The sequence below is a fragment of the Vulpes lagopus genome, chromosome 18, assembly GCF_018345385.1.
Source record: "Vulpes lagopus strain Blue_001 chromosome 18, ASM1834538v1, whole genome shotgun sequence".
In the NCBI taxonomy this organism is placed as follows: Eukaryota; Metazoa; Chordata; class Mammalia; order Carnivora; family Canidae; genus Vulpes; species Vulpes lagopus.
In genome coordinates this window covers 24,076,146-24,102,448 of record NC_054841.1, presented here as the reverse complement: position 1 = coordinate 24,102,448, position 26,303 = coordinate 24,076,146, and the positions used below count along the sequence as shown (strand labels likewise).

The 26,303-nt window shown below is 38.7% G+C and overlaps 1 protein-coding gene across 1 annotated transcript in view; it reads right to left on the bottom strand.

The window, feature by feature from the left end:
• PIGU (phosphatidylinositol glycan anchor biosynthesis class U) overlaps positions 1-26,303 on the bottom strand; it is a 92,424-nt gene that overhangs the window by 45,126 nt on the left and 20,995 nt on the right. Inside the window, exons 3-6 of the mRNA XM_041732955.1 lie at positions 19,541-19,600; positions 18,622-18,684; positions 13,070-13,179; positions 10,781-10,881 (exon numbers count right to left, since the gene is read on the bottom strand). Of these exons, the coding sequence (XP_041588889.1) occupies positions 10,781-10,881; positions 13,070-13,179; positions 18,622-18,684; positions 19,541-19,600 (334 nt within the window). The remainder of the gene's footprint in view (positions 1-10,780; positions 10,882-13,069; positions 13,180-18,621; positions 18,685-19,540; positions 19,601-26,303) is intronic.

The following is a 26,303-nucleotide window of genomic DNA, read 5'->3' as shown; positions in this document are numbered from 1 at the left end:
ACTTTACATGTATTAAGTCCTTCCAATAACTCCATGAAGTGGGTAGGCATAATTACGATTCCCATTTTACAGAAAAGAAAACTGGAGGACAGAAAGGTTGTTTGTTCAGGATTACAAAACTAGTTAATAATAATAATAGGATTTGAAACCACACTGTCTCATTCCAAACCCCACACTCTTTTTTTTTTTTAAGATTTTATTTATTTACTCATGAGACACACATACACACAGAGAGGCAGAGACACAGGCAGAGGGAAAAGCAGGCACCATGCAGGGAGCCCGACATGGGACTCGATCCCAGGACTTCAGGATCACGCCCTGGGCTGAAGGCGGCGCTAAACCACTGAGCCACCAGAGCTGCCCCAAACCCCACACTCTTTAACTACATTACTACACTACCTTCCTAATCCCAATCCATAAAAATCACAATAAACTGAGCAACTATTTGTTGAATGGGTTCTGTTAAGAAAGCATGCTAAGTATTTTATATTTCTTATTTATTCTTCTACTAATCTATATAGCAGACATTATCTCTGTGATCATACTGAAGCTCCTGAGGCTTTGTGATTTACCCAAGGCTACAGAGCTGGTAACTAGAAACTAGCAGGTTTTGAAGCTAGGTTGATATGATAAAACCGCAGGCTGCTTTATCCTAGGGTCCTCTATGACTTTCTTCATGAGTAGAGCTTTACTCTAGAGGAACCCCATGTGGCAGTGATAGGTTCAGGCCTAAGGACCATTGGTCTGCCATTGTTCTTCCAGCGCTGAGCTCCAGGAAGAGACTCTCATTTTTACCTCCAAGTCCTCCCTAGAAGGCTCACTGAGCCTCTACCAATCCTGAGAAATCTTTTAAAAAAGAGGACATTATTAAAAGTAACAACCAGCATCACTTTACTGAGTTCTTAGTACATCCCTCACACCATGCTGTGTGTTACATGTACCATCTCATTCGTTCTTTGTATTTTCTCTGTGCACTAGGGGCCGTTTCAATCCCCATGTTACAGATAAGAAACCCAAGGACCAGAACAGTTAAATTACTTGATTAAGGTGATACATCCAGGAAATGGAAGAGCTGGGATTAGCTACCAGATCTGTCTGACTTTAGAGTAGCCTGAGTGAGCTCTTAATCACCCTTGACTGCCTGAGAGTCCTTCTTCTTCCTTGAGAAGTAAGTCCTGTCACACACATCTCTTTTGGTGGGACAAGGAGAATTGGAAGGGTCCTTAGGTGGCAAACCTCAAGAATTCCTAGGTTGGAACATCTCATTGACAAACATCAACAGGAACAAGCAGGACTATCTATTAAAATGTTTGTTTTCCTTTTTATAGCCTAATGAAGATTTCACAGGGATGGAATATTTTAATTAGCCACTGAAAGGCAGACTTCCCCTTGACCAAAAGTTCCAACTTTGAAGTGAAACACGAACTGCTCCACTAAAATAACATCAATCCTGCCCTTAGACCTGTTTGCTGCCCAACTCCACAAAAAGGACATCACAATACAATGGCTTGGGCCTTGTCCTGGCCTGTAGCTCTTGATGTGTCCCAGGCAACCCTGGACTGCCACAAAGGAGGCCAAGGGAGAACAAACAGGAGAAGGGGACAGAGCCAATGAGGCCACCCTGTTCTGCAGGACACTAGCTCCATGGAAGTCTGGGGAGAGAGTTGCCAAGTTTACTTTCACTGTCCCTATCTTCTTATCAATCAAGTAAATTTGTTTTTAATTATGTACTCACTGAGAAAATTTGGGAAAAAATAGATCTAAAAAGAAACAGAAACATGAGCTTACTCTAAAAACACAAGTATTATGCTTTTGGAATCTATTTTCTATTTTTTCTTGTTTTAACATAGCTGAGATTATATTTTATTAAAATATACAATCTTGTACTCTGCCTTAAAAATATGTATTGTCACATAATTTGCAATTATTTTTTTTTTTAAGATTTACTTATGGGACGCCTGGGTGGCTCAGCAGTTGAACACCTGCCTTTGGCTCGGGTGTGATCCTGGAATCCCAGGATCGAGTCCTGCATTGGGCTCCTTGCATGGAGCCTGCTTCTCTCTCTGCTTGTGTCTGCCTCTCTCTCTCTCTCTCTCTCTCTGTGTGTGTGTGTGTGTGTCTCTCATGAATAAATAAACAAAATCTTAAAAAAATAAAAAAGATTTATTTGAAAGAGAAAGAGAGAGTGTGAGTGAGGGAAGGACAAAGGGAGAGGGGGAGAGTGAATCCTCAAGCAGATTCCCGCTGAGCTCAGAGCCTGACCTGCAGCTTGCTCCCAGGACCCTGAGACAGAGACCTGAGCCAAAATTGAGAGCCAGCCACTTAATGGACTGAGCTACCCAAGCACCCCTAGAATTACTTTTAAGCACGTGGGCAAATCATGGTTTATATACCCATTCCTCTATTTCGAGATTTTATTTTTTTCCAGAGAGAGAAAGAGAGAGAGAGAGAGAGAGAGAGAGAGAGACGGAGCACATGTGCATGTGCACGCGCATTCAAGGCATTCAAGCATAGGCATATGCAAGTAGAGGGGAGGGGCAGGAGGGCCTCTCTCTGTTTTGAAGTACTATCCATTTTTTCTAGTCATAAATAATCCTGCAGTTAATGCCTTTGTATTATAAAGCTTTGTCTGTATTTCTGCACTGCTTTTGGATAGGTTCTCGAAAGTAGAATAAATCAAAAGTACAAACATTTTAAGACTACTGCCAAACTGCTTCCCAAGAGGCCTTCACTAATTTCCAAATCAACTCACTATGTGGAAGAATGCCTATTTGACAGCAACTTTGTCAGCACTGAGAATTATCTTCTAAAATCTTTGCCAATTTGAAAGGGAAAAAAAATAAGCCATTCCTGTTATTTTTATTAATTATCTATGGAGTTGAATATTTTTCCATATTTTATTAGTCATTTATATTCCTTCTTTGTGAAGTCTCCAAACTGTTTTCTTCTTTTTAAATAAATTTTTTTAAAATTTATTTATTCATGAGACAGAGAGAGGGGCAGAGACATAGGCAAAGGGAGAAGTAGAGAGCCTGATATGGGACTCAGTCCCCAGACCTGAGATCATGACCTGAGGTTAAGGCAAGTACTCAACACTGAGCCACCCAGGCATCCCTTTTTAAAAAAAGTTTTTTAAAATTTATTTATTCATGAGAGACACAGAGAGAGGGGCAGAGAAAAGACAGAGGGAGAAGTGGGCTCCTCACAGGGAGCCCAATGTTTTAATTATTTTTAAAGATTTTACTTATTTATTTGAGAGTGAGCAGAGCAGGGGGGAGGGGCAGAGAGAGAGAGGGAGAAGCAGATTCCCCACTGTGCAGGGAGCCCTTTCCCACACTGGATCCCAGGACCCTGGGATCATGACCTGAGCTGAAAGCAGATACTTGACTGAGTGAGCCACCTAAGTGCACCTCCAACTGTTTTCTTCTTTAAACGAAGAGTGAATTATTCCTTTACAAATTTTATTTTATTTTTTTTAAAGATTTTATTTATTCATGAGAGACAGAGAGAGAGAGAGGCAGAGACACAGACAGAGGGAACAGGAGACTCCATGCAGGGAGCCCAATGTGGGACCTGACCCCAGGTCTCCAGGATCACACTCTGGGCTGAAGGTGGTGCTAAACTGCTGAGCCACCCGGCTGCCCACAAATTTTGTTAAAATTTAATTATGTGGTACAAATGTGAAATATAGAAAAATGACTTGCAGACTTTATTATTTTATTTCTTTAAAGATTTTATTTATTCATGAGAGACACAGAGAGAGAGACAGACAAAGGCAGAGGGAGAAGCAGGCTCCCCACAGGGAGTCCAATGTGGGACTCAATCCCAGGACCTCGGGATCATGCCCTGAGCCAAAGGCAGATGCTCAACCACTGAGCTACCCAGGCATCCCTGACTTGCAGATTTTATAAGTGACCCAACTTTATTGTATACTCTGTTGGTAGAGATTATTAATATACCCAAAGAGTTAGAGTGGTTCAGAGACCCAATTAAAATAGAATTCTTCAAATATTTTAACAGATTTTAATAGACTATTATTTGTGATGGTCTCTGTTTACAGCTAACAATGGAAAAAACCTTCAATGTCTAAGAAAAGGGAAGGTCTGGGACCCTACAATTAATACACCAAGGAATGGAAGTGGAGGTAGAACAGGGTGATGAAAGACTTTCATTTTGTATTTTATACATTTGTGTTTCTTTTATTCTTATTCTTTTTTTTTGTTTTGTTTCTTTTATTCTTACCAAGTATTTCAATTACTTACATGAACTGCTCCTAAAAGTAAACAAACAAAAACACCTAAATTTAGATTTATAGAAACTGACAAACAAGTGATCAATGTCACACAATTCACATGAAGTAAGTGATAAAAGTAAAACAAAATCGGAGTACCTGCTTGGTTCAGTCAATTAAATGTCTGCCTTTGGTTCCGGTCATGATCCCAGGGTCCTGGATTGAGCCCTGCGATAGGCTCCCTGCTCAGCAAGGAATCTGCCTCTCCCTCTCCCTCTGCCTGCCACTACCCTTGTTTGTCCTCTCTCTCTCTCTCTCTAATAAATACACAAAATCTTAGAAAAAAAAAAGTAAAACAAAACTGTGCATATAACATTAAAAAAAGTCTGTATTCATCCAACAGAAATCTGGATCAATATAATAAAAAGATTTTTGTTCTGTGGAACCAGAAACAATGTGGCCACAAAAGAGATACATACAACTTTTTTACATGTTTTTCCCCTAAAACAAAACCTTTCCGTTGATATAAAGATACATACAGGGCAGCCCCGGTGGCGCAGCGGTTTTAGTGCCGCCTGCAGCCCAGGCGTGATCCTGGGGACCCCAGATCGAGTCCCATGTCAGGCTCTCTGTATGATGCCTGCTTCTCCTTCTGCCTGTGTCTCTGTCTCTATGAATAAATAAATAAAATGTTTAAAAAAAAAGATACATACAAAACATGTTTTATTAAAATGGCAAATTTCACATTTTTGTGTGAGACTCCTAATGCATATACCTTCAGAGCTTATGTCTTCTGTCTTTCCACTTGGCTATTTTTAAAAATTAATTAATGAATTAGTTAGTTAAGTTTATTTATTTTTCTTAGTAATCTCTATACCCAATGTGGGGCTCAAACTCATGACCCTGAGATCAAGAGTTGCAGGCTCTACTGACTGTGCCAGCCAGGTGTCCTTGCATTCAGTTATTTTTTTTTAAAAGATTTATTTATTTATTTGAGACAGAGAGAGAGAAAACGCACGACCATGGGGGGAGGGGAGGGGCAGAGGGAGAAAGAGAAAGAGAATCCTCAAGCAGGCTTACCTCTGAGCAGGGAGCCCAAGATGGGGCTCGATCCCAGGACCCAGAGATCATGACCTCAGCCAAACTCAAATGTTGACCTCTTAACTGACTAAGCCACCCAGGTGCCCCTGCACTTGGCTATTATAAAGGCAGCATTTCCAAAGAGCATTTCCAAAGCCCCAAGATGGGGCTCGATCCCAGGACCCAGAGATCATGACCTGAGCCAAACTCAAATGTTGAACTCTTAACTGACTAAGCCACCCAGGTGTCCCTGCACTTGGCTATTATAAAGGCAGCATTTCCAAATAGTCTTGGCTATTATAAAGGCAGCATTTCCAAAGCAGCATTTCCAAAGGCATTTCAGTCCTTTCTGCCAGGCTGCAGCATACAGTCATTTTTTATTGTATTTTATTTATTTTTTTATTACTATATATTATATTATATTATATTATATTATATTATATTATATTATATTTATTTTATTTTATTTATTCATGACAGAGAGAGAGAGAGAGAGAGAGAGAGAGAGGGAGAGGCAGAGACACAGGCAGAGGGAGAAGCAGGCTCCATGCAGGGAGCCTGACACGGTATTTGATCCCAGGCCTCCAGGATCACACCCCAGGCTGAAGGCAGCACTAAACCGCTGAACCACTGGGGCTGCCCTAGAGTCATTATTTTAATGAAAGCCAGGCACCTCGATAAATGGGTCTACCTGAGCCTGACTCTCTGGAAACTGGGACTGAGGCAGGCAGTATTCACAGAAGTAGAGTCTTCACTATTCCAAAGTTGTTTCTAACAAAATGACCACCATTTTCAGAACAAGAAAATTCAGGTTATGCAATATCTCCTCATGGATGATAAGTTAAATTAAAGGGCCTACAGAAAGGCCACCTACAACCACTGCAAGAGAAACAATGTCTATGAAGACCTAAGTCATTCCCATGCTGCCCTAGAAAGAAAATGTAAACTCCCGTAAAACGTTCTGCATACAACTTTTGATTCTTTATTTCCTGAGTATACAAACTATTCGCAACAATGTAGCAAAATAAAGACTCTCGTATACTTCTTATGGGAGTATAAATTGGTAAAATTCTTGAAGGCAATTTAGCAACAAATTTCAGAAATCCTAACGAGGGTACACATCCAGTGATACAATAATTCTATTTCCAGGATTTCACTGTAAGAAAATAACTATATGTGGGTATGGAAATTACTATACAATAGAAAATTAATTGTAGTATTATTTAAATAACTGAAAACTGAAAAATTAGTTAAGTATTTAACAGAAGTTGGTTAAAGAATTTCTACACATTTCATTTCTACACAATGAAATAGGATGCAGCCATTAAACATGGCTAGATGTTTATTGATATATATGTAGATTATATTATTGACCCCAATTCTCCATCCCTCCTTATGTCCAGACTCTGTCATATAACTTTGCAGTGTCTTCCCATTGTGAACAGGATGAAGTCTCCACCCTGAGCTCAGCCATGTGTTGTTTTGATCCATGGGATGTTAGCACATGTGATGCAACAAGAAACTTAAAAGTGCATGCCCGATTGGGCTTGCTCACAGCTGTGCCTTTGCTATCATTATGAGAAGACCATGTCTAATTTAGTCCCTGGGTCCAGGAGGATAACAGACAGGTAGAGAAGAGCCCAGCCTAGATTAGCCAGCTATAGCCAGCTACCGATGCATGAATGAGCCCAAATGAAACCAACAAACTGCCTAGCCAAGTCTAACCGAGATCAGCTGATCCTTAGCTGACTTACAGATATATGAATCAAGTAAAAGTTTATAGTTGTTTTAAGCCACTGAATTTTGGCATTGTTTGTTAAATGACATTTTTGTGGCAATAGTTGATTGAGAACAATATTTAAAAGTCTGAAAGAAAAATGAGGAAAAAAGTCTGGAAAATATATACACCAAATGCTACTAGACTCCCAGTTAAAAACCATAGATAATTGATCACATGCATATCCTCTCTCCCTCCAAAAACCTCACTAAAATGACAATAAAGGAATAAAATTTGTCTTAAACAACAAAGGAGAAGAGATTATAGCAAAATAAAATTTAATACAATAGTGGAAACATAAAGCAGATGGAAGAGGGAAAAGTGACTGAGCAACATGGAAGAAATTACAGTTTAATGGCCTGCAGAGAGGAGCAGCAATAAATATTGGGGCAACTCACCCCCTACAGTGCTAGTTTCTAAGAAACTCAGCACCTTGAAGGCATCAGGTACTATGGAAAGTGGGAGTACAGAGATGGAAATCAAGCTGAAAGTTTATATACAGACCAGTAAGAACCCCGGGTCGCATCTCATCTATGTGCAGCCAGGTGACTACCCCTACATACACCATCTTTCCACCTTCTCTACCCCTCAAGACTACAGTTCTAGAGAACACTCACTAAAGAGGCACAGGTCTAGAGGATACTATGCATAGTAATGAGCTGAGGGAAAGTGTGGGCTGAAAAGTAATGAGATTACATAAACTCTCTCTATTGCAATCTACCACATCCATCCCCCATTCCTGCTCTCTCAACTCTAGCAATTGGTCACATGAACCCCCCATCCCACCAAAACTCCATCTTGGTTACTCTTAGGCAGGACATTGGAGGATTCCTCTTTGGAAAAAAATCATTTCAGAGAAAAAGAAAATGATGACATTTAGGGATACCTACAAGAAAAAAAGGCCAGCGCACTGCCTGAAATCCTTACAGTGAGACTGATTCTGCCCATTCACAGGGTCTCAAATGAACACATTAGTGCCAGTTTTAAATAACAGCCAGCCAGCCAGGGATCATCATAAATAAGAGAAAATCCTCCCATGTGAAAGACAGAGCCCAAATCAAACAGGAAAAGAAAAAGGTTGGGGGAGGGGGGGGCCAGGAAGACAAAGGGACTATGTATAGAACTAATGGAAACTAAAAACAACAACAAAAATTCAGAGAGATAAGAGAGGATACTGTGATGGTAAAATAATAACAGGACATGAGACGCCTAGGTGGCTCAGCGGTTGAGTATCTGCCTTCAGTCCCAGGATTAAATCCCACATCAGGCTCCCCATGAGGAGCCTGCCTCTTCCTCTGCTTGTGTCTCTGCCTCTCTTTCTGTGTGTCTCTCATGAATAAATAAATACAATCTTTTAATTAAAAATAATAACAGGCTACTTCAAAGAAACAACTGGAGATGAAAAAAGAACTTTAAAATATGTTTAGAAAATTAGGGGTGCCTGGCTGGCTCAGTCAGTAGTGCATGCAACTCTTGATCTCAGGGTTGTGAGTTCGAATCCCACACTGGGTGTAGAATTTAATTTAAAAACAAATATAAAAAAATAAAAACATTTAAAATATAGATATATAAATATTTTTAAATTTTTAAATTCAATAGAAGAGTTGAAAGATAAAAATATAGATGTGTCCCAGCAAAAGTAAGAGGAAGTCGGTGAAAAAGACGGAAAAATCCCACGAAAATAAAATATGCAGATTAGACCAGTCAAGAAAGGCCAATATCCAATAGATGTCCTTAAACAAGAGGACAGAGAAAACAGGAGAGAATTTGAAAAATAGTACAAGAATACCTTCAAGAACTAAAGGATACTGGTATCTAAACTGAAAGGGCCTACCAAGTGTCTAGCATAATAAATGGAAAAAGGCTCATGTGTAAGACATGGAATCATAGGGGCACCTGGGTGGCTCAGTGGTTGAGTGTCTACCTCCGTCAGGTCGTGATTCTGGGGTCCTGGGATGGAGTCCTGCATCAGGCTCCCCACAGGGAGCCTACTTCTCCCTCTGCTCACGTTTCTACCTCTCTTTCTGTATCTCTCATGAAGAAATAAATAAAATCGTAAAAAAAAAAAAGACATGGCATCATAAAATTTCAAAACACTGAGGATAAAAAGAAGATCCCAAATCTTTTAGAAAACATTAGATTACATTTAATGGCATCAAACTGCTTAATAGCAACCAGGATGCTAGAAGACAGTGAAGTAATGTCTTCAAAATTCTGAAGGAAAAGTTTTTCCAGTCTAAAATTCTATACTTGCCCCAACTGTTAATTTGCTGCCAAACTAAAATAAAGACATTTTCAGACGAAAATGACTCAAAATATGTATCTCATACACCCTTTTTTAAATGATTTTTAAGTAATCTCTATACCCAATATGGGGCTCAAACTTACAACCCCTTACTTTTGTGATCAAAAGTCACACACTCCACTGATGAAGCCACTCAGGTGCCCTTCATACACCCTTTCTTAGGAAACTACTAGAGGATATACTTTAGCAAAACAGAGGGGGAAAAAGTCAATGAAGGAGAGAAGGAATACAGGAAAGAAGGATAATAACACGGAATAATTATAAAGGAAAGTCCCAGTATGATAGCTTTGCAGCAGACCCAGAAAACAGTGAGGACAGACTGGGACAGGATGGAGGATGTGTGAGAGGTCTTCAGAAAAATAATGGAACTAGTAGACTATTGATGTATTTAAACATTTAAAAAAAACTATTTGGCACTTGATAGGTCTATCAGAACTAGGGGAAAAATAAGGATTGTTACAAAAGGAGTAAGTAAAAACAAACAAAAATAAATAAAGAAAAAGTAATCATGTTACTACTTTGCCCAGCAGTAAATAATACAGTCATAATATACAGGTACTGACTACTGATTTAATCAAACCTGTCATATAACTTCTCTAAGAAAATAAGGCAAAGGGGAAGTGATGATACAAAAGAGCTGAATCTTTATCTCCCATAAGGGGAATGCAATAGATAATATCTAAAATTTATAATTCATGAAAAAGCAATATGAGATCTCACTTAGAAATATGGGCAGCTGAATGGCTTAGTCAGTTAAGTGTCTGTCTTCAGCTCAGATCATGATCCTATGATCAAGCCTCTCATGGGGCTCCCTGCTCAGCGGGAGCCTGCTTCTCCTCCCTCTTCCCCTCCCCACTGCTTGTGCTCTATCTTTCTCTCTCAAATAAATAAATAAAATCTTTAAAAAAAATATGGAAGCAAATACCAGCAAAGCCAGAAAGGAGTTCTTTCAAAGTTGAACTAGGGATGGGAAGAGAGGCAGAGACTGTTATTCTCATTATAAGCCTTTTCCCAGTTTTTTGTTTATTTTTTAAACTTAGTTAGTTAATTATTTACTTATTTATTTAAAATAATCTCTACACCTAACGTGGGGCTTGAACTCACGACCCCAAGATTAAGAGTTGTATGTTCTTCCAACCAAGCCAGACAGGCACTCCACTGTTTCTTTACAACTGTGTTAACAATAACTCTCTGAGTAGTAGAATTTAAGCATCTTTTAATTTTTTCTCTTAGCTTATCTAAATTTCCTATAATAATCTTGTATTACTTGCATAATTAAAAATTCTTAAATGTCAGATTGTTTTTTTAAAAAAAATCCACAGAAGAAGTATTATAAAACCCTGCACAAATCAGGGACTGACCTTTGCACTTTCCTTTGGGACCTTACCTTTTATTGTGGTCAAAATGAAGAAAGCAATGAGAGTGTTGTTGATGGCGCAGGTGGACTTGGCAACACAAGACAAGACCGTGTAGGGATTTAAGAGATAGCTGGGAAAAACATAAATGTTGGCATTAGTAATCCAAATCAAAGGACCAGGGAGTCCTGGCCACCACCAGCAGGCAATTCAAGAAATTTACTAAAACCATACTCAAGGGAAGGCAACTTTTTAGAAATGAGTTCTCTTAAAAGAATGAAATGGAGTTGGGACCAATGAGTACAAGACGCTGAACATTCACTGCCTATTCTGTACTCTGTGGTATATCATCACAGAGATCCAGTAAACTAGCAGCACCATTCCTCTAATGGAAAAACTGAGACTCGGTGGTTAAGGAACTTGCCCAAGGTTTCACAAGCTAATAAATTCATTAAAAAATCAGGACTTTCTGGCTCTAAAGCCTATGTTTTTTTCTATTACTTAAGAGCTCATAAATGGTAAAATTTTACTGATTCCCAAAGAGTCTTGTATTTTAGGAATGTTTACTTGTCTTTAAAAACCAGGAAAGTAATTTTTCCTCAATCAGGATCCTAAGCTCTGATGCAGGCTACCCACCCAACCCTTTCTCCAAGAGGTCAAAGCAGATTGGGGTTAGTCCTCTTGGTAATCAAGCTGTATCCACCAAGCCAGACCCCAAGGACAGGGTAAGTATCTGCTGAATTCAATAAGCTGGTTGCCACAGAACTTCACAGGACATCTTGAACTTCCGCTGAGAAGGAATTACGCTGAAAAATCCAGTCTTTTCCTGAGGTGGAAAGGAATGGATTTAGAAATGAATTTAAAATGCTGATTAGGGAAATGTTATATAGTTATAATGGATTATTTTATTTATTTCTATCCTGTTTCCACAAAAGATTTGAGGCAGCTCAAATGAGGACAGATAATAAAAACTAATAGCAAAGTAGAAATAGAAATAAAAAACCGAGACCAAGAAAAAATGTCAATAGAAAAAAAAAAAAAAAATAAGGGCCAGGGTAAAAAAGACCAGATGTGTCTTCTACAGCACTGAATAATCAGCTTCAAATCTGGCTCTGAGTTTCCTGGCAGAGTGAAAGGGAGACCGGTTACATAATTCTGATTATTAGATAGGAAGAAACATACCAATGTCTCACGGGGAGATTATAATTCTTATTCACCAATAAAGACCTTAAATCCAATACCTCCCAGTGCTGTAAGATTAGCAGTTCTAAAGCCAAAAGCCCAGAAACTGTTTTCTTTTCAACAATTACAGATAGGCTTGTCACACAACCTTTAAAGAAATGGCTGCTATTATAAAAGTATCCTCAGGAGATATATGAGTCCATAAAGGATTCATAAAGTTACTAAACCTCTAGTTCTCTTAGGTAGTTCTTGCCAATATTTCTGAAATACATAGGTATGAAAGTTGTTTGGTTGGGAGAGGGGGAAAAAAGCCATTTCTAAATAGCAGGTGATGTTCAAGAAGCAGCTGCACAGCCACCTATTTGGAATACTGAATAGGAGATTCAACACAAAGCAGAGGGTTGAATAAACTGTCCTCACAAGGCCCCTTTTAATTCTGAAGGTCTAAAGTCAGGTTTTTCCATAAGGAAACTTGTCTGTCTTGTTTACAGTATATCTCTAGAAGCAAGCATAGTATTAATATTCAGTGACTATTAGCTGACTGAATAATTATTCATATTTGCCTATCTCCAGAATACAAATGGGAATAACCTGAAAGAACTAAATTTACTGGAAGCACTGAGCACTCCCAAAGAATTCTTTTACAGAGCTTCAATAAGTTTCACTCTCCCATACTGATCACCCAGCTGGGATAGCTCTGTTTGGCTATGTTTTTCTACACTACAAATGGAGAACTAATTGTACATGAAATATAGGAGCTGCTCAATATAATGGCCACATAAAGATCAGAATTTTATTCAATCCATGTATATAATTAAAGAACTCTTTTATTTATTTATTTATTTTTTTTAAAGAAACACTGGTTACAAGTAGGCTGGAGCCTAGATCAGCATACAGTGAAAAGGCATTTGTAAGGGGTTGATTGTGCATGTCCCTGTGTGAGGCTTTGTCCCAACAGAGACAGAATGGCTCTGTCTCTTTTGCTGGCCAGCACCCCAGTTGTGCAACAGAACCACAGCAAGTACTTGATGACTAAGACTGCAAATCTCCAAAAATATAACAAACAACATGAGAAAGTCTCATCAGATTTTTCCTTGCATTTGTTGGCACTGAGCCCTGTTTTGTCAAAGAATACTTACAACAGGGCCACTTTCAGAGGGATGTAACGCATTTCCATAGGGGTTCGGATGAGTTCGGCCACATCTGGGGCATACTGGTCTAGTTCTAGGAGGAGTTTCTGCTTTTTAAACTGGAAAAAAAATGACAAAACACATTACTTCCCATTGTTTTTAGAATGAAGACAGTAGCCCTTCCATGGCCTGAATGGCCCCACCTGGTCTGGCCCTACCTCCCCAAGCTCATCTCATAACCACCTCTCCCCTCACCTCTCACTTTCTGGGTTCAGGCACCATGAATATGCCATAACCCTCATGTTCCCAGGCCTTTGCATTTGACCTGGAACAACCACCTCTCTTTCCCTAGTTATGTCCCACATCATCTTTAGATCTCAGTTAAATCATTTCTTCCTCAGGAAGGCACCCTCACCCTCACTCAAGTAGGTAAAATCTCCCTATTACACATTCTTCCATAGTATTGTTCATGGTTACAACTTTTTTATTTATCTAATATCTGTCTCCCTCACTGACTATGAGTTCCATGAGAGCACAACAATGTTTATATTTGCCAGTACCTGGCACAGCGAGCAAGCAACAAATATCTATTGAATGGCTGGATGAATGAGTGGCAAAGCAATGTTCTCAGCCATTCTGAACAGTTATCTTTGGGGCAACTGGGTGGCTCAGTCCATTAAGCATCCGCCTTTGGCTCAGGTCATGATCCCAGGGTACCAGGATCGAGCCCCACATCACAGAGCCCAGCCTCAGGCTCATTACTCAGTGAGGAATCTGCTTCTTCCTCCCCCCACCCTCTCCCTGCTCATGCTCTCTTAAATAAAATCTTATTTCTTTTTTTAAGATTTTATTTATTTATTCATGAGAGACATAGAGAGGGAGAGAGGCAGAGACACAGGCAGAAGGAGAAGCAGGCTCCATGCAGGGAGCCCAATGTGGGACTCAATCCCAGGACTCCAGGATCACAACCTGAGCCAAAGGCAGGCGCTCAACCACTGAGCCACCCAGGCGTCCCTCAAATAAAATCTTTAAAAAAAAAAAAAAAAGTTATCATGAGTGGCCTAAGGATTCCAAAGTTCCATCCGTAAAGTGAAATATTTTCATACAATGTGAAATGATCCCCTGAATGTCACAGTATCCAGGGGTTTCTTCCAAGCTCTCCTGTTTCAAATTTTTCACTTCCACAGAGGAAGTAGGGGAATAGCCATGATGAAGAGAAGGAGGAGGGCTGGGCGTGGCTCGGCAGCTGGATAGTCTAGAGGGAGTGAGATGGGGGTGGAAAGCTCTTGCCTTCCCCTGGTGTGTCCCAACAAGTTCATGGGTGTGCTCCAGAATGAAAAAAAGTTACCTATAAGCAACCATGGGTCAAACTATGGACAGAAAAAGCCTCTGAACCCAGAATGGGTAGTTTTGCTGAATTAATGGTGAGAGAATCTTATTTCAAGAGTATAAAATCAATGCTGCAACCAATTACAAAACAGAGTACTGCAGAGGAGCCAGAGTAGCAGGTGCTTAACTATCTGTGCATGATTAAAGATTTAATGATGAAAAAGGTACATATGGACTGCATACATACTGCAAATACATACTGCATTTGTATAACTTACACAAAGTTAAAAGCATGCAAAATACTACATGTTATTTAAGGATATATACAAAAGTAGCAAGAGTTAAGGCTGTGTGGGGGAATGATAAACACTAAATCCACAACAGTGGTAACTGGTGAGAGGGAGAACAAGGAGATGAAAGTCTCAGATGTAAGTATATGTGTAATGTTTATTTTTTTATTTTATTTATTTATTTTAGAGAGAGAGAGAGAGAGCACAATTGAGGAGAGAGGCAGAGGGAGAGGGAGAGAATCTCCAGCAGACTCCCAGCTGAGCGCAGAGCTCAACACAGGGCTTGATCCCATGACCCCAAGATCATGACCTAAGCTGAAACAAGAGCTGGACACTCAACCAACTGAACCACCCAGCTGCCCTATGTAATGTTTTATTTTCAGGCTGAAATAAGTTCACAGTATGTATTATTCTTTCCATATTTTTGCATGTCTTTGGTGTTTCAGAATTTTTCAATGGAAATTTTTAAATAAAATTTTAAAGATTCATCTTTCAGTTCAAAAGAAAATTGAGGCGTTATCACAGGAATACAGGTAAGCCCAGACTTCTTGCACAGATTTAAATAGAGGCTTAATCAAAACACCTGAACAAACTCCAAAAACTTCCCTTTGATCATCTCTGAGAGTTCAGGTTAAACAGTGAATTATCATCATTAAGAGTTATGCTACCATTCACAGGCGAGGTTGTTTAATTAAAAAAAACAATACACAAACAAAAGTGCTTTTATCAGAGAGGAGGGGGCTGGCTGGGTAGACAAAGCACTTAGTGAGACAGCTGCAGCAGTGGTAGAGAAAGGAGTCCCTGCTAGTTAAGGGTTCTGGAGTTCCTGCAGAATGAAGGCCACCTGGACGGAGTGAGACCCACAGAGAAGGCTGTTGGAAGGAAACAGGGAGTTCGTCCAGGAGCAGCCAGAGAGACAGGTGGGAATGCAGATCCATTCCGCAGGCTGGAAGCCAGCCAGCCCGACTACAGGAGGAGATGGGGGCAGCTCAACAGGCACGTGCAGATCCAAGGCAGAAGTGACACTGTGCCGACAACTAAAGAAAAGTACTTCCTTGTAACTCCAATCTTCCAAAAATACTTTGAAACAGATTTTATGAAAGAAGAGTCTGCAGGAGAGAAGGGCAGTCAAGTCAGCATTCCCCAGATTTTCTGCTATGTCTCTTTTTGTCTGCCCCAATCTCACCAGCAAAGCCCCCATCATGCCTGACCTCACAGGCCCAATATTGACTCAGCTCCCCAAAGAACAACAAAAATCCTTTTTAAAAATCCCCACTGTAGGGATCCCTGGGTGGCGCAGTGGTTTGGCGCCTGCCTTTGGCCCAGGGCGCGATCCTGGAGACCCGGGATCGAATCCCACGTCGGGCTCCCGGTGCATGGAGCCTGCTTCTCCCTCTGGCTGTGTCTCTGCTTCTCTCTGTCTCTATGTGACTATCATAAATAAATAAAGAAAAAAATATTTAAAAAAAAAAAAATCCCCACTGTAAAAAAAAAAAGAAAAAAAAATCCCCACTGTATCAGAGACAGAAAAATGACTAAAAGTCTAAGGAAAAATGAGCACACGCAGCACACCAATAAAATATTAAAAGTATAAAAATATGTGAGGTTAACAAGTACCATTTAAAATTCAAAGATAAATATTTCCAGATATATTCAGCAGCCTTGACAATGATGAGATTTTTTTTTTTAAGATTTTATTTAAGAGAGAGAGTGTGAGAGAGCATGAACAGGGGATAGAGGGAGAAGCATACTCCCCCACTGAGTTGGGAGCCCAATGCAGGACTTTATCCCAGGACCCCTGGGATCATGACCTGAACCAAAGGCAGATGCTTAACTGACTGAGCCACCCAGGTGCCCTAACAATGATGAGATTTAAAGCTATCACAGGAGAGGTTAAAAGTGGCCTAAAAGGTATAGTACCAGGACGCCTGTGTGGCTCAGTGGTTGAGTGTCTGCCTGCCTTCGGCTCAGGACATGATCCTGGAGTTCTGGGATTGAGTCCTGCATTGGGCTCCTGCATAGACCCTGCTTCTCCTCCCTCTGCCTATGTCTCTGCCTCTGTGTCTCTCATGAATAAATAAATAAAATCTTAAAAAAATAAAAAAATTAAAAATAAAAGGTGTATTACTTGGGTGCACTGTCTCTGTAATCATTAATCACCTTATATACAGATGCTTGTGTGCTTTTCCATATGCATATTTCAATAGAAATTTTTGAATTAAAAAAAAAGTCTCCAAGGTGGAGCTAATTTATCTCTGCATGTCTTAGCTTATGAGGAAACCATGACCAGAGCTGAAAGCAGAAGCTTAACCAAGCCACCCAGGCACCCTTAAGATATACTCTTATAGCAACTTTCAAGTATACAATATTAACTATAGTCATCATGCTATACATTAGATCTCCAGAACTTACTCTTCTTACAGCTGGAAGTTTGTACCTTTTGACTGACATCTTCTCAATTCCCCCACCCCCAAACCCACTCTCTGGCAACCACCAATCTACTCTGTTTCTATGAGTTTGACTCATAAACTGTACACTCAATGTGGGACTTGAACTCATGACCCCAAGATCAAGAGTTGCATGCTCTACTAACCAAGCCAGTCAGGCTCCCCAATTTGACTTAAAAAAAAAAAAAGATTTATTTTAAAAAGTGAGGTAGGGGACAGAGGAGAGAGTCTTTAGCAGACTCTGTGCTGAGAGTGGGCCAACACAGGGCTTAATCTCACGACCTTGAGATCAGGACCTGAGCCAATACTGGGAACCAGATCCCTAATCGACTGCAACCCCCAGGCAACCCCCCCCCCAAGGCTGACCTTTTAAGATTCCACATGTAAATAAGGTCATACAGTTTTTGTCTTTGTCTAATTTATTTCAGTTTGCATAATGCCCTCAGGTTTATCTATGTTGTCCCAAATGCTCCACTGGTTTAAGATGTACACTCCCTGGGTCTTAGTGATAAGTCTCTAAAATGTAGTGTTTTGGGTTTTTTTTAACTATTTTTCTACACCCACTGCAGGGCCTGAACTCACAACCCTTATATGAATAGTCACAAGCTCTACTGACTGAGCCAGCCAGGTGCCCCTACTTCAAGGGTTTATAGACCTATTAAATCTTAAATGGACGCCGAGTTAAGAATTGCTAATCTAGATATCTTATAAATCTTTTCGAAGTCCGCAATTGTAGAATTCACCAGCTTTGTTACTAATGACCAGTGCCACAGAAATGCAGACTGCTACTTCTGGTTCAATTACTTGGTAACAGAAGTGAAAATGAACAATAAACAGACAACACCAATGTGATGCAGCCTTCTCTTACTCCAGTCTAAATCCTCTCAGTGGCTCCTAGCTAATCAAGGAGGACTGCAGCCAATTTTTAAAATAACTACATGGATAGTACATATGGTTAACCTGTTAACTCTCTTAGAACCCAGGAAAACGAAAATGGTCACAATATGCCATTTCCCTTGGCTACCAAAAATGGATTAAGACTAAAGTTTACATCAATACTTTCTACAGGCATTTACTACATGCCAAATTTCCCAAATAAGATTGCTCTTTGCAGGGAAAAAAAACTACATTGGGAATCCAATTTTACCTCAGAGGCATAACACTGTCAGTTAAAAGCTGCATTCATGAAAAGAAGATTTTTAAGGGTCCTCAGTAATAGAATTGTAGTTCAATACTGCTCTCGAATTGCACTTGCACAGGTAAATGGATATTAAGCTACATAAATTAAACTGACTTTTCTGTATCTGTTAAGAAAGCTGTTTCATTGCTTTGTTTTGGCCATTCCAGGGCTGGCTTTCAGGCCAGAAGCCTCTCTTCCACTTCTTAGTATTTTTAAACAGTGGATCCTTAGGTACATGACCTTTGATTCTTTGTAATCACAAAGGCCAGAAGACTATCAAAAACTCTAGTTTTGTCTCACCCACAGACTACTTACCACAACTTTATTGAAGTCTTGGATTGCAAAATACAGGGCAATGGCAGTGAGTGCATCAGTTATCTGTCGAGAGAAAGAAATGATAGTGTAGGAGTGATGGAATGCTGCCAGGGCCTAGAGCTTTTGGATGGTGGTGGCCTATTCGGTAATGAAGTCTTACAGTCAGGCAGAACCTCAACTCTCACTTTGACTACCCAAAGATAAAGCCTTGAGGGAGATGTGACTAGAAAACCTTGAGGACTATCACCCATCAAGGTTTATGTTAGCTTGGTGTATCCATTTGTTCTTTCACTGCAAGTTACTTAAGTCTTCTGTAAAACAGGAATAATATCCAGTGCTCTGCAGGCCTGATGTGTCAAGTGCCTAGCATGAAGTAAGTCCTCAATAAACAGCAGCCGTTAGAACGATTAAGGAAGACTTCAGTACACCTCCTACCTGACCCAGATTTTCAACCCTACATAATAAGGCAAGTGTTCCAAATTACTATCTCTCAAAACAGCCTTGTCACCTCAGCTTTGAAGGTTATTGCCTCTGAGAGTCTCATCAGGCCTATGTCCACTGCATGGAATCTCTTGGCAGAATGCTTAGGAAATTCAGGTGCCTCTATACTGGCTTAGGAAATTCAGGTGCCTCTATACTGGCACCACAATTAAAACCAATCATAGAATCTTGGTGCTACAAAGTTTGAGACTACATAGTCCAGAAAGCAAGTATAAGGAATTGGAAGTGGTCAGATGTCAGACTACTCCCCGTACTTCCATAATACTATCATAGTTCCTTGAATTCAAATTAAGGATAGGTTTTTGCTTTTATACTCTCAGAAACTCCTCAGCTCCCCAAATATAATTTTTCCCAAAAACAACAAGAAAGAAGACTCTAAAGATATATACATATTGATTTTACATGGAAGGTTACTTACCATAAATACCAATTCAGCATAGTCAATCAGGAAATGAAAGAGGTATATTATTAATGGAGTCTGTAGGAGAAAAACAAACAACAAATAAATTAATTTAAATCTTATTATTAAAAAATAAATAAATAAATCTTATTATTATCAGTTTCCAGAGTAGGGAATGGGAAAGAAGCTATTCTCTCAGCAAAAATCTCTCTTTCCAAGAATACTGTTCTGTAGTAGTTGGCCAGTGTCCATACAAGGGAGAATAATTTAGGGTCACTGGATCATTTTTTGCCATGGGGACTATCTGCTGAACTGAGTAAAGAGGACAAAATACAACATGTGTTAAGTATCTGTTGAGGAACTGTAAACATACTAAAAGTACGAGGTAAGTTTTAGATCTAAGCCATACAGAATAACCAAGGGAAACTCCATAGTGGACCAAGATTACTGAAATCATAAAATAAATTGGGAAATCTTTTACTGCCTCTTGTCCTCTGAGATGTTTTATATCATTAGTGTTATTGCCTCCTCATATACTGGGGGAAATTTGCTCACTGTGAAGTCATCCTGGCATGAGTTTTCATTAAGAGATTTTTAAAAAAAGATTTCATTTATTTATTCATGAGAGACAGACAGAGAGAGAGAGGGGGGCAGAGACACAGGCAGAGGGAGAAGCAGGCTCTATGCAGGGAGCCTGACGTGGGACTCAATACCGGATCTCCAGGATCAGGCTCTGGGCCGAAGGTGACGCTAAACTGCTGAGCCACCCGGGCTGCCCTCTTTAAAAGATTTTAATTACAGATTCAATTTCTATCACAAATAAAAAAAAAAAAAAAAAAAAAAACCCACAAATAAAACACTATTCAGATTTGCTATTTTTTCTTGCCAGTTTAGGTAAGTTATAGATTTTGTCCATTTCATCTAAATTTTCAAATTTACTGCCATATTTAATTAATAATATATAATTTTTATTTTATAGTGATTTTCCCTTTTTCATTCCCAACATTGGTAATTTGTACCTTCTCTCTTTTATCTAGACAATTTTGTCAAAGATTTCTCAATTTAATCAGTCTTTCAAGGAACAAACTTTGGGCTTTTCTGAATAATATACTTTTGTTTTCTATTTCATTAATTTCCTAACTTTATAATACAATATATAATCCTTCCTTCAATCTCTTCTGGGTACAACTACTTTTTCTTTTTCTAATGATACATAGATTACTGATATTTAGGCTTTCTTCTTTCCTAATGTAGTCATTTAAAGCAATAAATGTTCCACTAACTATGGCTTTAGCTGCATCACACAGGTTTTGAAATGTTGGCTTTTCAATATCATTCATTTCAAAATACTCTGATTATCGGGATGCCTGGGTGGCTCAGTGGTTGAGCATCTGCCTTCAGCCCAGGGCATGATCCTGGAATCCCAGGATCGAGTCTGACATTGGGCTCCCTGAATGGAGCCTGCTTCTCTCTCTGCCTGTGTCTGCCTCTCTCTCTCTCATAAATAAATAAATGAAATATTTTTTAAAAAACCTCTGATTTTCACTGAGATTTCTTCTTTGATAAATGTATACTGTATAATTTCCAATTATTTTAAGTTTTCTTTTTATATTTTTATAATTTATTTCTAGCTTAATTCTACTGTGGTCTTAGGAAATACTCTATCATTTCAATAATTTAAAATGTGTTGTGACTTGCTTTATGGTCCATTATATGGTCAATTTTGGTAAATATTCCATGTACACTGGAAAAGAATGTGCATACTAATACTTCTGGGTGCAGCATTCTATACATAACACTTAGGTTAAGTATGTTAATAATTTGTTCAAATCTTCTATATCCTTACTGATTTCTTTTGTCTGTTAGTTGTATCAGGTGATTGACAGAAGTATATTAAAAATCTCCATGACTGGATTTGTCTACTTCTCTTTTTAGTTATGTCATTTCTGTCTTATATATTTTGAAGCTATGTAGTTAGATATATTTACATGTAGAATTACTGTATCTTCTGGGTAAACCCTTATATTTATCATTATAAAATAATCCTCTTTACCTCTCATAATGTTTACTGCCTTAAAGTCTTCTTTTTCCGATGTCTGTATATCTACATCAGCTTCTTTGGGTTAATGTTTGCTCGATATATCTTTTCCTATATGTTTACACTCTACTTTTTTGTATGTCCTCATATATATGTTTCTTAAAAGCAGCAAATAATTATTTTCTTTAATCTGACAACTGTTATCTTTTAGTTTTTTTAGTCTATTTACATTTAATATAATTACTGATGTATTTGTGTTTACCATCTTACTATTTTCCATTTGTCCCATTTTCTTTTTCTTGCTTGCTTCTGCATTATTTTTTATTATTCCATTTTCTCCTCTATTAGCTTATTGGTTATACACTTAGCTACCATTCTTTCAGTGATTAACCCACAAATTATGGAATAGGTCTTTAACTTTAATTAGTATGTAATATAAATGACTACTTTTACTACCTTCTAGATCATATAAGGATCTTTGAATACCTTAAATCCATATAGCTACTCTCAACCTTTTCTGCTACTGGTGCTATAGCTTTAATTCTACATGTATTTTAAACCCATAAAGCATTATTATTGTTTTATACAGCCAATATTTATTTAGATTTACCCACATATCTACCTTTTTCACTGTTACTTATTCCTTCTTATATTCCAAGATGCTGTTGAAGACCATAATCCTGCCTTTTTATAATTTTTTAAATGCTGGAAACAAATTCTATCAGTTTTTATTTGCTTGCAAATGTCTTTACCTTCATCTCTGAGAGATAATGTCTCCTTTGGCTGCTTGAAATTTGTCCTTGATTTTGAGCAGTTTTGTTAAAATGTATGTTTTTCTTTGAATTTATCCTGCTTGGGTTTATAGAGCTTCTTGAATTGAAATATTTCATACATTTTGAAGAACTTTTCCACTACTAATCTCTTCCAATATTGTTTCTGTCTCATTTTGTCTTCTCCCATGGAGCTCCATTTATATGTATGCTAAACCTTTTTACTATATCTCATAGATCTCTTTTTTTTCTGTTTTCTATCCTTTTCTCTCCAAGCTTTAGTCTAGGTATTTTATATAGATCTATCTTCCAGATCACAAATCCTCCTTTAGCTTTGTTTAATCTGTTAAATTTGCCTATTGCATTCTTATTTATTTATTTATTTATTTATTTATTTTTTTTTGCCTATTGCATTCTTAATTTGCTATTATGCTTCCCAGTTCTAGAATTTCCATTTGATTCATTATATTATATTCCAGTTCCCAGAGATAAATTCTCTACCTTGGACTTATTTTTTGTGCATGTTAATCACTGGCCATTGTTATTTTAGAGTCCAAGTTTGATAACTCCAGTATCTGAATTACCTGTGAATCTTTAGTGCCTATTTTTTTCTGTCCCTATGCTTGGTAACTTTTGAATGAATGATGGACATTGTAGAGGTCCTATATGAGGTGTTTTCCTCCAGAAAGGATTTCTTCAAACTTCTGGCAAGCAATTAAAACAGAATTGCATCACCTTAATCTAATTAGAGTTAGCAAATTAAGCTGAATTTAGTTTTTGTTAAGACTAGTCTATATGTGGTCTACCCTTATTCCTCCATTCAGTGTAGTCCTTCGGAGGACCCAACTGGAAGCCAAGACCTGGGCACCTGGGTGGCTCAGTGGCTGAGCATCTGCCTTTGGCTCAGGTCGTGATCCCAGAGTCCTGGGATCGAGTCCCACATCAGGCTCCCCACAGGGAGCCTGCTTCCGTGGGGAGCCTGCTTCTCCCTCTGCCTATGTCTCTGCCCCTCTCTCTCTGTCTCTCATGAATAAAGAAATAAAATCTTAGAAGAAGAAGGAGGAGGAAGAGGAGAAGGAGGAAGAAGGAAGGGGAGGAGGAGGAGGAGGAAGAGGAGGAGAAACAGAAGAAGCAGCAGCCACCACCGCTGCCAAACCTTTACCAGAGCCCTGCCACTTTGGTTGGCCACGCACTTGAATTTGTAGTTCTCTAGCACTGTGAGACTGACAATAGCTCTGCTTAGTTCCTTAGCCTCTTAACCATCAATTTCCGTTCTTTCTCTGCTCTCAGCCTGTGGCACTTACATATTGATAAATGCATTAAGGAGAAAGCAGTACAGACTCTCAGTCTCACATTTGGTACCTTCCTCTCTAGGATCTCAGTCCCTCAATCCTGGCTATCTTGATACTTTCCAATACCATAAAACAGATAGCAGGAGAGTTGGCTTACTGAGATAGGCCAGTTCACCAATCTACCAGAACCAGAAGAATAGTACATGACTTGGTTTTAGTGAGCCCTTGCTGGTGACTCAGGAGCACCTCTGGCAACCACATGCAAAAATGTGTCCTATAATATTGCAAAGGTCACTATAGGCTTTTTAGGGACAGCAAGCTAGTGTGGTAGAAAGAACAAGGATTTGTGATCAAACTCAGGTTTAAAGCAAGATTCCATGTCTTTTCTCTCTCTAAGCCTTAGAGTCCTCATTTATAAAATAAGAATATGACCTATTTCACAAAGTTCTTGGGAGGAGTAAGTGGTAATGGGCACAAAGTGTTTAGCACAGTGTCCAACACACATACAGTAAACGTCAGTATGTTAGCTGTCTGAGATCAACTTGTTACCTCCTGTTTTCTTTTCTTTTTTTTTTAAGGATTTAATTTATTTATTCATGAGAGACACACACACAGAGAGAGAGAGAGAGAGAGAGGCAGAGACCCAGGCAGAGGGAGAAGCAGGCTCCATGCAGGGAGCCCGACGTGGGACTTGATCCTGGGTCTCCAGGATCAGGCCCTGGGCTGAAGGTGGCGCTAAACCACGGAGCCACTCAGGCTGCCCCAACCTCCTGTTTTCAAAAACAAAAACAAAGGCATCAACTTTGCCTTTCAAAGTTCTAAAAGAATTAAACTTTTTATAACTATCTACTAATGGATTCTTTTTGCATTTATTTTTGTTAGTAAGAAGTAGTAACTTGATATTTAGATTACCAATAACCTGCTTTCAAAGTGTTTTGATGCTTTAGATAGTTTAGAATGGGACGAAGTAGGTCTCCGAAATTACAAAACAAATAGTTCTCAAAAAGCCTATCAGCAAATAGGCTGGTTTCCATAATGAGCTAACGGTACATAGTAGTTAAATTATATATATTATTATAGAGAAGTATACAGTCAATATAATTTGTCTTCATGCTGTTTCCATGTCAGTGACCATTCCCAATCAGGGTAGAGTAAATATGAATGAACTCACAATTTTACAATCAGTACTTGGCTAACCACAGAAAATAGAAACATCTGCCGAAGGTAGTCATAGAATCTAACATGGTTGCCAAATTCTCTTTTTCTCTGTGCAGATTTTTCTTCTCCACTTTTACATTTTCCTAAGAACTAGATAATAAAACTGCCTGTAGACTAGAAAAGAAAAAAAAAAAGCAAAGCAACGATGAACTTTATCTTCCAAAGTGTTCTTTTCACTTGGTTTGACATAATTTTATTTATGTTTTATTACTTAAAGAAACTGTATTGAAATATAGATATCTCTATATTTATGAACACTGAGCTTACAGGAAAATTAACTCATAATCAGGAAAGAAGCAAGGGACTCTGACTTTGAGGTCATCCCCATTATGTTTGGTGTAAGCAATTGTTCAGTGGTAAAGGGGTTATTTTACACAAGTATAGAGTTAACAAGGCTTCTTGTAGTTAGAAATTATTATCTCATACCATTATCCCCTCTTATTTACACTTAAAAACACCCAACCATATACTGGTGAGGAGTAAGAATGCATTTTCTCACAGAAACATTTTAAATAATGGTTATATGATTATGACTAGATATGGCTCTTCCATTCATTTGTTTGACATATTTTTTCTGAAAAGGACTATTTCACATCTTGCCCTATCCTCAACCTTCAGCTTTCCTCCCCACTTGTCACTTCCAAATGACAACCTCATTTCTTATTTTACTGAGAAAAGCAATTAAATGAGAACCACCTTATTTTCCCACTATCCAGTTAACCAACTTCCTGTATCTATATCTATATTCCCTATCTATCACCCATTAACAATGAACAAACTTCCTTTCCTCTTAGCTGAAGTCAAATCCTCCCCTTATGAATTGTATCCCTTTTCTTCTTGCCTCCGCAAAGATACTGCTCATTCAATTATCCTTTCTTACAACATAAATTCTCTATCCACAGGATTATTCCCATCAGCAACTAAATATGCAGATTCTCTTGGTTTTTTGGTATTTTATTTTCTTAAATTTTGATAGTTTTTACGTTATTTCTTTTTTTTAATATTCTATTTAAATTAAACTTAGCTAATACATCATGTATTATTAGTTTCAGGGGTAGAATTTAGTGATCCACAAGTTGCAGTGCTCATTACATCAAGTGCCCTCCTTAATGCCCATCACCCAATTACTCCATCTCTCTAACCACCACCCTTCCAGGAACCCTCAGTTTGTTTCCTATACTTGAGTCTCTTATGATTTGTCCCCCTCTGTTTTTATTTTTCTTCCTGTTTTTTAAGTAGGCTCTAAAAAACAGAGCCTACTGACTGAGCTAGCCAGGTTCTCCCACGTAAGTTTTTTTCATTAAAGTGTAGTTGACACAGTGTTACATTAGTTTCAGGTGTACAACACAGTGATTCAACAAGTTTATACATTATGCTATGTTTCCCCCAAGTGTGGCTATCACGTCACCATACAATGCTACTACAATACCACTGACTATATTTCCTATGCTGTACCTTTTATT